Source organism: Equus asinus, chromosome 15 (assembly GCF_041296235.1).
Source record: "Equus asinus isolate D_3611 breed Donkey chromosome 15, EquAss-T2T_v2, whole genome shotgun sequence".
In the NCBI taxonomy this organism is placed as follows: Eukaryota; Metazoa; Chordata; class Mammalia; order Perissodactyla; family Equidae; genus Equus; species Equus asinus.
Window position 1 is genome coordinate 29610768 of NC_091804.1, and position 16088 is coordinate 29626855.

Below are 16088 nucleotides of genomic sequence, written 5' to 3' on the forward strand. Positions count from 1 at the left end.
CACCTAATTGATATATGAGCCCCAGACTCATATATCCAGCTGCCTCTCGGATGCCTCCCGTAGACGTCTCTCAGGCGAAGACCATCAACACGTCAAACCCAACTCAACACCTTCCGAAGCCAACTGTCCCCCCATGTCCCCAGCTCAGTCCCCACTAGCCTGTCAGACTCCTTGGTCAGAAATCTGCCATCATCCTGCCCCTCTTACTGCCTCCCCCGCCCACGCATAGCCCTCGGCCATGCCCTATACTGTCTCCTCACCTCCAACAGCTCGCCCACCACTCGCTCCCGCCAGATCCAGGCCTCCATCGCCTCTTCCACCGAATCACCTCCTCACTGGGTTCCCACCTCTAGTCTGCCTCACCTCCAGCCCTTCTCCACAGGACCCCAGACGGCCTTTCTCAGATGCTGACCTGACCCCCTCAGGCTCCTGCTCAGAGTCCTCAAAGGCCCCCCACTGCCTTTGAGCATCCGGCCTCCAGGCAGCCAGATCCCCATGGCCCCGCCAGCCTTGCCTCCAGCCTCACCACCCCCTCCATGCTTCCGCCTCGATGACACATGCCTTCTCTCGCTCTCCCCTAGGCCTTTGCACATGCAGTTCCTTCCTCTTCCACTCCCTCTCCACCTGGCTGACTCCGTCTCGTTCTTCAAGATCCAGGGCAGCCCTCATCTCTTCCAGGTTTCCTCTGTCTTCCCCCACCCCCACCCCCCGCCCCAGCTGAGTCAGGTGCCCCCTTCTCTGGGCTTCTCTGGTGCCCCCATCATAGCGGTTCACACACTGAATGCCATCTCCCTCACGGACTCCAGGCTCCCTGAGGACAGGAGTGTAAGGAGAATAATGGCCCCAACAATGCCCATGTCCTCATCTCTGGAACCTGTGAATATGCTACCTTACTTGGCAAAGAGGAATGAAGGTTGCTCATTGGCCGGCCTGAAAATAGGGAGATTATCCTGGATTATCCAGCTGGGCCCAATCCAGTCACAAGGGTCCTCGAAAGCAGAAGAGGATACAGAAGAGCTGAGAGCCAGAGAACAATGTGACCACAGAAGAAGGACAGAGAGATGCGATGCTGCTGGCTTTGGAAGTAGAGGAAGAGCCAAGGAATGTGGGCGGCTCCTAGAAGCTGGAAAAGGCAAGCAGACGGATTCTCCTGTGGGTCTCCAGTGTGCCCGCACCCCGGGAGACCCCCTTGATCTCGAATCTACAGAACTGCAAGATAATAAGTTTATGTTGCTTTAAACGACTAAATTTGTTTCAGCAGCAATAGAAACAAACCGAGCAGGCACTGGCTCCTATCCCTCCAGCACCTGGCACCAAACAGGTAAGTAAACATTGTGGCAGGATAAATAAAAATGCCTTTCTCTGAGCCACAATTTTCCCCTCTGTAAAACAGGAAAGTTGGACAAGGCCAGAGGTTCCCAGCCAGGTAGAGTAATAGAATCCACGGGTTATGATTTTCAACTCTTAGAAAGCCTCATGGAAGCCATGCTGGGTGCCCCAGACTCATCGCAAGCTCTGAGTGCACCTGTCTCACTGGGGGATGCAGAGGAAGATGAGAATGAATGAGAATCCAACATAAAGGGAGTTTATTTAGGACAGAAGAATCATTCTTATAAACAGGACCCTGGAGACAGGGAAATAAAACAGAGACTCCGAGGAGGAGGAAGATGGCACTTCTCGATTCCAGCAAGATTCCAATGCTAGCAAGCTGTAAAACAGAGGATGCCAGCCCAGGGCATTCAGAGAAATGTCAGTGTCACCACTGTGTCCCCAGCACGCACACGGTGCTGGGCACAGGGTAGGCCCGCCATCACTATTTGTAGAATGAATGTCTACAGTCCCCATTCTGATGGAAAGAGTGTCCTGGCACTGTCATGGCTGTGAGCTCAGAGGGGACAATGTTCGATGTCGAAAGTGCACCTGCCCAGGAGGGGCGCTGTCACATGGGGGTGGGGTGGGTCTTCAATTTGACAGAACAGGGAAAGGCTCAGCTGGCCTTGTAACCTCTTCAACCTTGTCATTCGCTGTCCCCTTCAGGAAGTTTAGCATATCCTAGTGCCATTTGGACTGTTAGCTCTCACTGTTTTTCTTTAATCCACTCACTTTTTAAGAATTTACATAATTGCCTTTTAAATGAAGACTCTGTGGCACCATGTTGGTGATGACAATGCAGCAGACTTCTGGAGTTCAAATTCTGCCTCTGCCACTTATGGTCATGTGACCTGGCAAGTTACCCAACCCTCTCTGCCTCAGTTTCCTGATCTGTAAAACAAGATGGCAACCGTACCTGCCCTGAAGAGCGAGCGAGCGTGAACGAGGTCATCCACGCAGATTTGGTAGGTGCTCTAAATATACAGCAGCCAACACTGCTAATTTGGTGATCATCATCTAGTTATTATCGTATCACCAGCGTAAATGGAAAAATCAGGACCCACTGGCATAAACAGAACGTAACTCCAAAAATAAACCAATGATGGATTGGGTGGTTTTTATGTTATTTTACTTATATAAATATATTTATATGTATTATTAGAATAGCTATAGTATATATCTCAAATAATATATATTTATTTAAATAATATAATAGATAACTATATAATAAACATAGATTTATTATATAAAATATATTTTAATTTTGCTGTTCTATTTCTATAAAAATAATCTATTTTTTAAGTGAAAAAGTAAAGAATGAGAACAAATACTGCCATGACCTTCTAGGGGCAGCTGGTCACCTCCGGAAGGCCCAGGAGGTCTTCTCTGTCTCTTTTTTCCAAAGCAGGGTCGCCACGCATGAGAAAGATGTTACAGGCATCCTCCCAGCAGAGGGAGGCGTTCTGTCTGGTCCTCAGCAGATCAGAGAATTCCAAAGGGCCCAACCCTCTCTCGGCACGATTCCACACTACTTAGTTCCAGTGTGTGACAACCTGTGTCGCAGCAGCAGTCTGCAACCCCACCTCTGGGAAACAAGGAGCTAAACCGTCTCTTCCTTGACGTGCCTCCGTTTCCCCATCTGTAAATGGGGATTCTCGTTCCTAACCTGTCTCGCTCAGATGATTGTTCTGGAGACACATGGAGATAATGGATGTAAGGGGTGTCGGGAAAAGTACAAGGTGTTGCTGCTATTGTTATCATCCCTGCTTTTTATTTTTACTCATCGCGTCCAACAAGGCTCAGGTCCCAGCCTCTGTGTGAAGACATCTTCCCCGTCCTGGTCTCCTCCTGAATCCACTAGCTTCACCCCAAGAATAACAACGGTTTCCAGGCACCTGCTTTGCACCAGGCCCTCTACTCACATCCTCCTTCTCAGTCACAGAAAGATCCTAGGGGCACAGTAGGGACACCCCATTTTCTAGATAAAGAAACTGAGGCTGACAGAGAGAAGGAGAAAGACAGAGCCAGGATCCAACCCAGCTCTGGGCTGGTTGAGTCCGCCCTCTGCCCCTGTCTCCTGGTGCCTCGTCTGCCTTGGGGCCACCAGCAGCCACCAGCCTTGGGGGTGACCTTCCCAGCTGCCGGGCCTCTGATAATTCAAATGGGGCCTAAAGAAGCTGTTTGCCTTTTGCAGACTCAGCCTCGCAGCCTGGAGGCCTCTGGCGTTCACAGATTGGCTCAGCGGGCCGCAGACTGTAACCATTTAAGGAGCAGCCACTCAAAAGGAAGAATGTTCCAAGTTAACGGGACTCCGAGCTCTTGGCCAGAGCGTTACCTGCGGCAGGCCTGGACCCCAGGGGCTCCTACGCTGTCCAAGGATTGGGGGACGCACATGGTGAAGGGCCTGGGCTCTGCAGGAGGAAGGCTGGCCACTCCCCACTCAAAATCCACCGGGCAGCCCCGCCTGCGACCACAGGAAGCCAGACACCGCCGGCCAGACGTGGGCCCCTTAGAAGGACTTCCGTGAAACTTAATCGACATGTTTCCATTCCTTCCCCCTGAGTGCAGCGCGGCTGGGCCTTTAATTGCCCCTGGGCAGCAGCCGATGGGGGAGACAGCATGAAGCTGGAAAGGAAGAAGGTGAGACAGCCAGAGCACTGTGCAGCCCTCCAGCCCCTCCCCTGCAAGCAGGCCAGAGAAGGAGCCGCCAAGGGGCCCAGCAGAACCGGCCCGCAGGGCTGGCCTCTATGCGATGCTCTCGGACCTCCTGCACCGACACGGGGCCCCTTGTGTGGTGCCAAAGGACGCACAAAAGTGTCTGTTCCCGGCGGTTCCATCTGGGCACCGGAGGAGGCGGGAGTACAGGTGTTTGTATGTTTCTGTTTCCAGGTCTTTGCAATGGGCCTCTATTATTATTGTAATCTTAAGTGTTATCTTTATAAAGTAAAATAAATTTGAGATACACAGGTTGATGCATTTTCCCCTATGTACACACTCCTATAACCACTCCCCAGACCGGTATCCGAGATTTCCATCCCCTCAGGAAGAGGCCCCTTCCCAGACAACTCCTCCACCCCAGGGGGGGCTATTCTTCTGTCTACTGGAATGTTTTTAAGGAAAAATTCCCATCCAGTATGATCTCAAGCCAAGAGGCCATGAAAGAAAGTATTAACTGCTTCCCCCTGAGGGCTGTGAGGGCCAGGCCTTGTAAGGCACCGTTTTAATTTTCTTCATCTTTTGCTGGGTTTTCCAAAGGTTCTGTAACCAGCGTGTATAGCTTTTATCATGGGGGGGTGGGGGGAGGATAAAACAGGGATTGCGTGTGTCTTTAAGGCTGGTTCCCTCTTTAAATGGTCTCACCAGATGTTGTTAGTTGGACCTTCTGAGATGTGGACTGAACTCTTCTTAAAGGTCCAGATTTATCCATTTACTCCAACAGGCAAAGGGTTTAGTGTCGCTTGGCACCCGCAGCTCCTGGCTTGGGAAGAGGGAGGGTTGAAAAAGCTGAGTAGGCCGCGTCCTAGGGCCGCCTTCAACCCCTGCCCCCTCCATGGCAGAAATACCCAGGGAAGGTGAGATTCCACCCTTGACTTCCTGGGTGAGCCTGGCCTCAGTTTCCCCATTTGTAAAATGGGGGCACTGGGCTTATCTATCTCCAAGGGCCCTTCCAATGGGGCCATCCTAGAATTCAAGGTATAATCAGGTTCAGGAAGGTTTGGGGCTGGGATGTGGTTTCCAAATGGGAGCCATTCATCCTCAGTTGGTGAGAAAGGTTTAAAAGATCTGTCTCATCCGTCTCCCTCCTCAGGCCCAGGGAGAGTTTAAACCAGCAGCCACAGAGGCAAATGCCTACTACAGGGGCCTGGCAGGTGACAGGGAAGACAGAAGAGCACCGAGTGTGAGAAAATAACCCCTTTAGCCCCTCGGTGAGCGGCCCCTGATAGTCAGCCTCAGTGTCAGGGAAGCAATAGGGAGTAGTGGGGCATGGGGCACACGCCCCATCTCATCAGCTCCAGCTGAGGGTTGCCGTCACCCAGCATTGCCTGATCTACTGATATTTTAGTAAAACCTCCCAATTTTTTAAAGGTTTGCCAAACCAAACACCTCTGTGTGCCAGACACAGCCCCGTGGGTGTCAGGATGTGACCACCAGGCTCAACTGCCTGGGACACTCCTCCTGAACTTCTCCAGGCTGGAGATGCTGAAACCAGCATTCTGTTGCTCTGGCTGCCAGGAAGTTGTTGCTCACTTCCAACGAAAACTTCTCCTGCTTTAAATCCTTCTTATTCTCGTGTGGGTGGAGGTATGAGCGAGAATTGGCTCCTTATTAAAAACACCTTTCAGAAACTGGAAAAACAGCTCAGACGCAGTGACCCACGAAACAAGTGGGCGTCAGAAGACCCATGTTCAAGTCCAACTCTGTCATGGATCATCTGTGTGACCTTGAGCAAGTCACTTCCCCTCTCTGGGCCAGAGTTTTGTGTTTGTTCTTTTCTCTCCCTGTCCCCTTTGCCTCTGCCTTGGGGTTCACCACCTTGCACCCAAACCACACAATGACAACAGCAGTTATAACTAGAGCTTCTTCTTACCGAGCACGCCTTCTGTATCAGGCCTTATCCTAAGTACTTTCAATACATCATTTTATTTCATCTTACCGACAATTCTACGGGATGGATATTTTAATTCCCGTTTTACAGATTGAAGCACTGAGCCCAAGGCTCTTCCACCAGTAAATGGTAGACTGGGATATGAACCACACTCATAAGCACCAGCTCTTCTGCCCCTTCCTGGGTCTCCCTGACACCAGACCAGGCTCCCCTTTGGCCACTGCAATGGCCTTTCTAACACCCAGATCGAGTGATGACCCTCCACCGCTCAACAATCTTGAGTGGCTCCCCAGTACCTTAGCCACCCAGCCCGGCACTGGTGGTCCCATCAGTCCACACTCAGCACACCTTTCCTCCTTCTTCTCACACACTTTACTGTTCCAGCCCAGGGCTTCCCAATCACCCACGAGCCGCATTCGTGAGTTTTTCCTGCTGTTCACATATCTTAATTTATTGTTTACTTAATATTGATTATTCCCTTCCCAGTCTTCTTTCTGTCAATTCATTTTCAACTTAAATTTATTTCTATTTATTCTCACGTGTTTGTGCTATTTAAATCACTTCCTAACACTCATTAAGATGAAAAGCTCCAAAGTAAATAATGTTCATCTACGTGCCATTGCAAGTCGCCCCTCCTCGGACCCGTGGTGGGTGCCCCACCTGGGGAATCGTTGCCTGCACTCACGCCACGCCTCTCCCCGGCCTGGGCGAGCCCCTTCCCACCCTTCAGAGCCTCGCTCCACCTGCATCTCTTCTCTTTTCACGACACATGTGCTTCCAGGCAAAGGGACAGAAATCTCTGCGTGGGCAGGCCTTCCCCACCCACTGCAGGTCCCCGAGGCAGGGCCCAGGGCTTACTTACCCCCCCTCTCGGTCCTTACACAGGGCCTGGCACACAGTAGGTGCTTTGGGGCACTGCCACGAAGTAGGTACTTTGCAATGTTGCATGAATTGAATTAGGCTCAACCAGCTTTTCTCAAAGTGTGGGAGGGGATGACAGGTGGCCCGCAGGATGAACTGGGGAGGACATGAGCTCATCGTGAAATCACAGTAAGGAAGTGACTGCAACTCTCTCCAGTCCTTCTGTTGACACCAAGGAGAAAGTCTCAGTTCAGCGCCAGTGTACCTTAAACACCTCTCTGACACTTGGTCATTGCTCCTTTTAACAAAAAGAAAGCAGCTGGGGGGCTTGGAATCATCCACGCCCACCTCCTCCAGCCGGAAGTTACTAACACGAATTTGTTTATATTTTCACAGTTACTTTCTACTCATGATGATGGATACTGATTTTTCACAGTGAGATATAAAATTTCCTATTTAAACAAATTTGTAAGTTTATAAAGTAAGTTGATTTAAAGAAAAGTATTAAGCAAATAAGAAGTAGTAGATTTTATTATTTCTTTAAAATAACTTATCTAGTAGATGGATATGCAAAAATTGTTACGATGATACTAAAATTTGGGGAATGTGGGACTGGAAAGCCCCTTTGTCAAGAGATGCTCTGACACTGGGCTGCCCCAGAACACTAGATAACCATTAATCAAATCACCCCATGAAAATTACAACTGTGATGGGTGCCGTGAAGGAGAGATCTCTGGCATGCTAGAGTGAGAGTCGGGGAAATCGGGAAAGGCTTTCCTGAGGAGGTGACATTTGGGTGGAGATTTACAGGATGAATAGGAATTCATTAGGGGAAGGTGTTCGACCCAGCAAGAATAGCATGTGCAAAGGCCCCGTGGCACAAAGGAGCATGGAACATAAGAGGCTTTGAACCAAGGTTAGAGTGGCTGGAGTACATAAGTGAAGCCAGAGAGATGGGCAGGTGACAACCTTTAACATTTAAAGACAGAGGTGGGAGAAAAATCTGTCCATCATTCCCGCTTGGGACAGACTTACTCATCGTTCGAGAGGAGCCACCCAGTGTCTGACCCTTGATGGGAGGGTCTGCGGTTCAGTGAGGAGTTTCTGGATTCTATGCTAATAACTGGGTTAGGTCCAAAACCTGGCAAGGTTTGGCAAACACCACTTGGCGCAGGTTGTGGCTCTGGGATGGCCATGACAGCTGAGTGCAGGTTCAGAATTGAGGCTGTTCTAACCCCCACTTCCTGGGAGGGTGACCTTGGGCAGCCATGGAAGCTCCCCAAGCCTCGGGTCTGCACAGTGGGGTGGAGACACCAGCAGGTCTGCCCTTAGAGTTGGCGTGAGTTACACGAGCTCCCGCATGTCAGTCACCAGCACTGAGCCTCGCCCATGGCGAAAGGCGAATGACTGTTAGCTTACGATGGTTCCGGGCAAACAGCTCCGAGAGCAGTGTGCGTGTACACGGCCCTGCTGGAGCATGGCTTCAGGAGCCCGGCTTTGCAACATATGTGTGGTGTGTATGCACGTGTATGCTCATATTTTGCAGTTCGGGAGAGCAGGGCACGTATGTGCAGCCGCGTGGGTCAGAGGGAACACGCTTTGGTATGCTCTGCGCATGTGTGTGTGTGAACGCATCTCTATATAGAATTCTTCTGCATATAAATGTGCACATAGCGAAAACCCACACAAACCCAGCGTGGTCGGTGACAGTCAAGGGGTGAAAGCCATGGCCTGTCGTCATAGCTCTTTCCCAAACCACCACGGCTCCCGAGAAGCCGCCTGGGGCTCCCGGGCCTGTGTGCGGCTGGGCTGCAATTCCCTGAAAACAGGCTTTTCTCTTTTTCTCTGTTCCTAGATACTGGTGCAAACACACACACACGCACACACACTCCCCTCTTCCAGAGCACCTCAACCATCCCCAGGTGTCAGCCCAGGAAACCACGACATCCAGGTATTGCCCTCCTCTTCCCCCTCCGCAGGCCCACCTCCCACCCCATTCCCATGGGAGCATCTCTCCCAGTGCTACCTGCATATCTGCCTTTCCTGCTGAGTCTCAAGCAGCGAAACCACCCCAAGCCTGGTGAGCAGCTCTACCCTCTCCCCTTGGCACCCCTAATCCCCCTTGCCCCACACTGCCCGCCTGGGCTGCCAGGGGCCTTTAACCCCCATCCAAACCCCCGTGGGGACAGTAGGCATATCTGATCCTCAGCTTGCATTCTAAAATGCGACACTGGCAAGTTCTGTCCAGGGCCCAAGAGCTGGGGTGCCAGCTCCGACCTGCGCTGCGGGCCGGGCCAGTGTCGAAGTTTGCAAGTCCTCTCATCTTACTCCACCCACTTCACACGGACAGATGGAGGCCCAGAGAGGAGCGAGGACGTCGCCCGAGAAGGGTTCCTGCACCCCCACCCCTACTCCTGCTGGTGGGGGGGCAGTTAAGCACAGACTGCTGGCGAGGACCCGAGGGTCGTCTCAGCGTAAAAGGCAGGGGTCTGCCCTGGACACCCCCTCGAGGGCAGCGACCCGCCAAAAGGGGACAGAGCGAGGTGGTCCAGGCCTTGGCAGGCGTTACCATGGTGACGGGCTACAAGTGGAGGCGGCGGCTGCTCCTCTCCTGGGTGCCGGGTCAGTCGGTCCGCTGGTCGATCTGTCGGGTGCAGCCCCGGCCCCGGCCTAGCACTGGGGCGAGCGGAGCGGGCTGGCCCGGGGCGCCGACCCCAGCCTCATCTCCGAGGGGAGGCCAAGGACGCAGGGAGACAGACAGAGACAGGGGTGCCGGGGAGACGGGCGAGACCGAGCCTGGAGACGGGGAGAGACGCGGCGGCGGGGGCCGGGCCACCACCGAGGGGCGGCCGCAGGGGCGGGGCGGGCAGGCGGAGGCGGCCCGGGGTCCCCGCCCGGGTCGGAGCGCGGCTCCCCGCGTGGGCCGGGCCGGCGCGACGGCAGCCCCTTTGTGCCGGCGCCGCGCCCCCACCCGCCCGCTGCGGCGCGAGATGAGAAGCAGGCGGCCCGCTCCCGGCCCTCCGGCCGCCGGCTGCCAAGACGCGCTGAGCCGCCCCGCGCCCGGGCCTCCCCGCCCCCCCTTCCCGGGCGCTCCCGCCGCGTCTGGCTGCCCCGCCCGCCCCGCGGCCCCCGTTGTTCAGACCGGCAGAGGGAGGGTTCAGCGCGTACCCCTCTTCGGAGTCAGACCTGGATGGGGGTCTCCTCCTCGTCCACTTTCCAGCTGGGGGATTCCAGCAAATCATCAACTGTCCTAAACCTCAGTTTGCTCATCTGTAAAATGGAGATGATGATGATGATTATACTGATAATACCGGCCTCCTAGATTTGGTGGCAAGGAGCAAGCATCTGTCGTGTCGCCCTTCCTCTGTGAAGCCCACCCCACCCACCATCATGATGGCCCAATTCAAGGCTTAGAGATGATGGTAGCCCTATGCGCGTTCTGGTCTCATTTCTCTCAGATAAAGACTAGCTTTGTGACCTTGGCCAAGCCATTGTTCCTCAGCTTTAGAGGGAGACTAGAAACTAGATGACTCTGGGATTCATCCACATATTTATCAAACATTGGACCCAGAACAAGTCAGAGTCCCTGCCCTCAGGTAATGTATAATCTAGTAGGGGGTGGGAGTGAGGAGTAGGGGGAGAAACAGAGTTCGAAGCAGAAGGAACAGCATGTGCAAAGGCCCTGAGGTATTAAGCTTAAAGAAATTGGGAGTAAGCAAAGAACTGAAAACAGCAGAGTGTGGTAGTAGGGGTTTAAGTTCAAAGCTCCAGCCTCATTCACAGCCCATCTTCCACCCCACACAGCTTAACCAGTCTTTTAACAGAGAGAACCTGAGCTAGGAGCCATCTCAAGGTGCTGCATAACTTTTAACAAGTTCCTTCACATCCCTGGACCTCCATTTGGGACTAATAATTCCACCGTGCCACACAGCCCAGAGGTCCCGTCCATGGTATGTATTCAGCAATCAGATAAATCCTCTGCTGTCTTCAGGAGCCAGTCTGGACGGTTTTGGCATCACTGCTCTAGACAAGAATTTGGGAGAGAACAGACTTGTTGATGTCGGGTGCACAGTTCCACTGCGAGTCGGGGGCTTGTATCTTGGAGGTTCCAAAGGCCCAGCTTTGCAGTGAGACAGAAGTGACACCTGGGGTTCTGGGCTTGCGGGCAACAGAGCCTGACTCCAAGTGAGTTAAGTGGAGAAATAATGGATTGGCAGGGTTTCAGACTCAGTGAGAACCACAGAATCGATGAGCAGGCTGTGGGCCCGTCCTCTGGAAAACACAGGAACAGGGGAGATGCTCCAGGGGCCTCACTGGAAGGAATGAATTGTAAACCCTTGAAGACTGGTGGAATTGCATGAAGACAGACAAACACACCGAAGTAGAACTTTCTACACGTTAGGTACTTCTCTAAGTGAGTGACAGTTATGAGGTAGATCTTACTATTATCCTTGTTTTACAGATGAAGAAACTGAGGCACAGAGAGGTCACGCAGCTTGCCCAGCGTTGGATAGCTAGTAATCTGCAGAGTCCAGAATTGGACAAGGCTATCCATTTGCAGAAGTTATGTTATTAACCACCGTCCTGTGCCACCTGAGTGAATTCCATGACCTCGTGTCACTCCTTGCTAGATTCAAAGACTTAAAAGAGAGATTCTAACTGGGTCATGTGCCCAAGGTCCCACGAACACAGAATACACCAGGAATAATTGGTCACCCAAAAGGAAACGAGGTTGCAAGAGAAGGGTGGGAATGGATCTGAAATGGCTTATAAATAACAAGCGCTCATTAAGTCCAGCCCTTGGGGCTCTTGCTATCCTTTGTTCGTTTGTTCCCAGGCACGTCCTTCAAAAACAGTCTCTACTGACATGCTGCAACCCTACATGCAACCACAAATGTAAACACGCACATCCAGACACGCTGTGTGGTTTCGTCCCATCCTGTGCGTGACCTCAAAGAGGTTCGCCTTTCTGAGCCTCAGATTCGTCCTTTGTAAGGCAGAGAATAATACTTACTTCCTCACAGGACTATGGTTGTAAATCAGTTAATCAATGCGAGGTGCTTTGCACTGTGCCTGGTATACAACACACAAAACCGTGTTGTTTACGTTAGGGGCCCATGGTTGTGAAACCTGCCTCCAAACGCGCAGGCCTAACTGGTGGGCTGGACACGGTTCATCTCTCAGGGGCTTTCTGAGGATTTTTCCAAGGACTGTCCAAGTATTCATTTCCTCTCTCTTTGGTAAATGAATAACTGAATCGTGCTCCAAGTCTGCACTAGATTTGGGAGAAATAACAAAACCCATCCCTGGTCTTACACATGGTGGAGCAGAAAACAGGGGAGCGAGGTGGACATGGGTTCTGCTACTGATTTGCTGGGTAGCCTGGCGTAGGTCCCTCCCGTCTTGGGGCGGCAGTTTCCTCAGCATAAAATGGAGGTTATAATCCTCTCCTCACGAGACTTCTGTGAGAATCCGACGAGATAACGCATCGACAGTGCCTAACACAGTGCCTGGCATGTACTAGGTCCCCAGCAAATGGCGGCTTTATCTACGATTCTGAGAGTCCCAGGGCCAGGGGCCAGGACATCTCACCAGGGGACAGTCTCATTGGGGTAGGTGAGTTGCCTAATTTAAACAGAATGTCATGGGATTCAGAATTCACTCATTCAGTAAATACTTATTTGTTCCTACTATAAGGATAGCAAGTGCTTGGCATCCGTGCGTACACTCTCCCCTCTCCTACCCACGGTAGACATCGTTAATCAATGGTGGAACTTCCTAGTGAACCTGGAAGCAGCCTCAGAATCCTCAAGACAGAACCCAGGCAGCTGCTACCAATCAAGATGAGTTGGCATTAGAGTCAGTGCTTGTCGTCTGTGGTCCCTAACGTGTAAGGAAGATTGGCACCGAAGAAGACAGAGGCTCTGGAGGCAGAAGGCTTGGGTTTAGGTCTAGCCTTAAAACTCCCCACAGACCTTTATTATAATGAGCAGCTGCCGAGGCGTTGTATCAGCCATGGAGTGTGCAGCTAGACTTCTCTTCAGGAAGGAGACTGCTGTGGGAAGTTCCATGAGCTGTGGGTACCTCCAGGATTCGGCTTTCGAGCTGAGGCCACATGCGTCCTGGGCAGCCCTCAGCAGAGCACAGTGTGCACAGGGGTCTGCCATTTCTGCCTGAGGTGGGACTCTTCTGCGCACAGTCTTTGGGCCAGAGCTCCCCATCAGGCTGGCTAGACTTTCTCAGTGACGTGCCACATTCTGAAGCTCTTTTCACCCAATCCTCCTTTCTTCCCCCTTTTCTTGCACAGGTGTCAGACCCGCAGCCTGGCCTGAGGTTCTCCCTTGCTCTTCCTGCTCCCTCTCCCCTTTATCCCCACGGGCATCACCCCCAATGAATCTCGGGTACTTCTAACTCTGTCTTTGGTGTGTGTTTCTCAGAGGATGCGACTAACCCAGCATGGAGTCATGTAAGTCTGGGTTGGAAAGCAGTGTGCCCCTCTTCTCTGATGGTGAGAGTAAGGGGTGGCACAGAGATTATTGTGAGGGCTGGGGCAAAGAGTGACCCAGAACTGGAGGCTGAAGGGCATGGTACTATGGCCTCCTCTGGATGAAGCTGGCCTTCCCTGTCAATGACTCTTGATTACAAGTGACAGAAGTTCAACTCAACCTAGCTTAAGTCAAAAAGGAACTTCAGGGTCACAAAAGTGAGAACTGGTGCCAGAGCTTTTCCTCATTCTTTGGGTGGTTTCTTTCCTCTGGCCAGGGGAGGTGGCTTCCAGAAGCTCCAGGCCTGCATGGTCTCAGCTCAACAATCTTAGTCCAACAACATTTTTTTCCCACATCTATATACTAATCCTAGGGAAGATGCTGATTGGCCTTGCTGGGGTCACATGTCAATTCCTGAACCAATCACTGTGGTCATGGTAAGGAGGCTATTCTGATTGGCCAGAGTAGATTCTCCACCCACTCCTGGGTGGGAGCACGTGAAGGTGGCTCTACCAGGACTGCAGGGAGTGGGGAGAAGTTCTCCAAAGAAAACAGGAGGAGGGGGATGGAGACACAGGTACGCCAACAAAAGCTTTGGTGTTCCTCGCCCACTTCACAAACACTGGGAAGAAAAAAGACACAGTTTTATCCCTCAACAACCTTCTCGCAGGGGAAAATAAGCTGTTTAAATGAGCTTCCCGATGCCAGGTCTTGGGAGGGGCGTGGAGGAGACCTGTGGACACACGGGTACCTCAGACACTGCTGCCCCCTCTCCTAGGATGCCCGCAATCTGGTGATAGGGACAGAGATGGAGACCACCCATGAGAACAGAACCTCTCAGAGGCCTTGAGACTTAAGCCTTACTTTGTTCAACTGTCCTCATTTACAGCAGGGGGAGCCACCCAGAGAGGGGCAACTCATGCAGTGCCACACTCCCCAGCCAGGACAACTACCTGTCATACTCAGTCTGCTCTTAAAACTGCTTCCTGGAGAGGAGCCCATGATATATACGTAGGGGCCTGAGTTCAAGTCCCAGACTTCCCACTGACGCCCTGGGGATCAGGGCGGTTAGCCTAAGTTCTCTGAACCTCAGTTTTCTCAGCTGTGCAATGGAACCAATAACCTCCGCTTGGCCTTCCTCCCGCGCCTGCTCTGAGGCTATAGCCGTGAGCATTTGTCACATCTCGCACGGGATGGAGCCATGAGATACAGCTATTGACCGCCTGCTCCATGCCTGGAACAATGTGCCGGGTGCTGGGGGTAGCAGGGCAAACACAACACAGCCCCTGCCTCCTGGAGCTCACGTGTAGTAGGAGATCAGATCTCAACAGTGAATGCATCCTACAGGTGGTGGTACCGTTGTTAAAGGGGGGAAAAGCACCTATCAAAGGAACCCGGTAGATTCTAAGGGTCTGGGAGGGCTTCGGAGGGCTGCCCTGAGGCTTAAGCTGAGATCTGAAGCAAGAGGAAGTATTAACTAGTGAAAGAAGTTAGGGAAGAGCATTCCAGTCAGAGGGAACAGCACATGCAAAAGCCCTGAGGGAGGCACAAAAGAGGCAGAGTGAGGGGGACAGGGACACAGGAAGAGGTGGGAGAGGTGAGCCAGGCTCTGCACATTGCAGAGGAATTTTCTCCTTAGAGCCTTGAAAAGCCATGGGAGGGAGTTAGCAAGGGAGTAACATGATCAGATTAGTTTTTTTCAAGAGATTCCTCTAGCTGCTGGGTGGAGGAGACAGTAGAAGGGGGTGGGGGCTGCAGGGAGACCCACCAGCAAGGGGACTGCCGTGGAGGGCTGGAGAAAGGTCTCGCTCCAAGGGCAGTGGAAACCAAGAGCTGAGGCCCCAGGGGGACTTAGGGCTGGAGGCCCCAAGGCAGGGGGTGCTGAGGGCGCTCCGCCTCAGCCCATCCCTTAACCCCCGCCCCCTGGGCCCCGCAGCCCTGGGGTTTCTCTTGTCCTCCCAGTCCAGCCCTTTCTTATTATTGTGGGACGGACTCCATCAATGACTCACCCAGGACTTGGGTTTCCTGTTCAGCCAGCCATCTCCCCCTCCCCAGCTACTTCAAGCTCCTCAGGGCCTGCAGACCTCACCCCTCGCCATCTGGGGAGGCAGCCAAGAGCCCTGCCAGCTGCAAGGAGGTCTAAGGAGGAAGGAGCTGGGCCTCTGCCAGACTCAGGCACCTCCCACGCTTTCCTGCCTCTGTGATTTTGCTCATCCTCTTCTCCCTGCCAGGCAGGGGATCCCCCTTCCTGCAAATCCTGTTCATCCTCCTGGGACCACTTCCTCTGGGAAGCTCTGCCCGGTGCCCCAGGGCGATCACTCGTGCTCTGCTCAGCAGCACCTGTCTTTTCATTCATCCCTGAGGAGCTCACCTTCCGGGGAGGGAGACAGGGGAATGCATGGATGGAGCTGTGGACACAAATATGGTAGGAGCCTAGAGGAGGAAAGCAGTAACAGCCCTAGAGGAGGGTCAGAGGAGGTTCCCGAGAGGAACGGACATTTGCACTTGGAAGTTCACTGTGGGGAGAAAGATGAGAAGGCATTCCAGGCCAAGGAAACAGTGTGTGCAGGGGCTGATTGCAAGTCATTTCCATAGTGTGTGAGAGGGGCCCAGTGCATATAGTTGGTTCTTGAGTGAATGAATGTTTGGGGAGAACATTGAGAAATTCACTGTGGCTGCGTCAGAGTTTGCAAACTGATAACATCTGGGCCAAACCAGGCAAATAGTAGTTTCAAAATAAAAACTGAATAAGTTGTCAACATGTG

The 16088-nt window shown here is 52.6% G+C and overlaps 1 protein-coding gene across 5 annotated transcripts in view; it reads right to left on the reverse strand.

The window, feature by feature from the left end:
* Nucleotides 1-9861, reverse strand: part of KIAA1755 (KIAA1755 ortholog) — a 41237-nt gene extending 31376 nt beyond the window's left edge. For 2 of the 5 annotated variants that reach the window (XR_011494639.1, XM_070485917.1), the window contains exon 1: nt 9408-9861. Coding sequence is in view for 4 of the 5 variants with exons in the window: in XM_070485917.1 (XP_070342018.1) it covers nt 9408-9410 (3 nt within the window). In the remaining variant the exon portion in view is untranslated. The remainder of the gene's footprint in view (nt 1-9407) is intronic. The other 3 variants (XM_070485915.1, XM_044748433.2, XM_014847181.3) reach the window with 2 other exon arrangements.
* Between the last annotated feature and the right edge of the window lie 6227 nt (nt 9862-16088).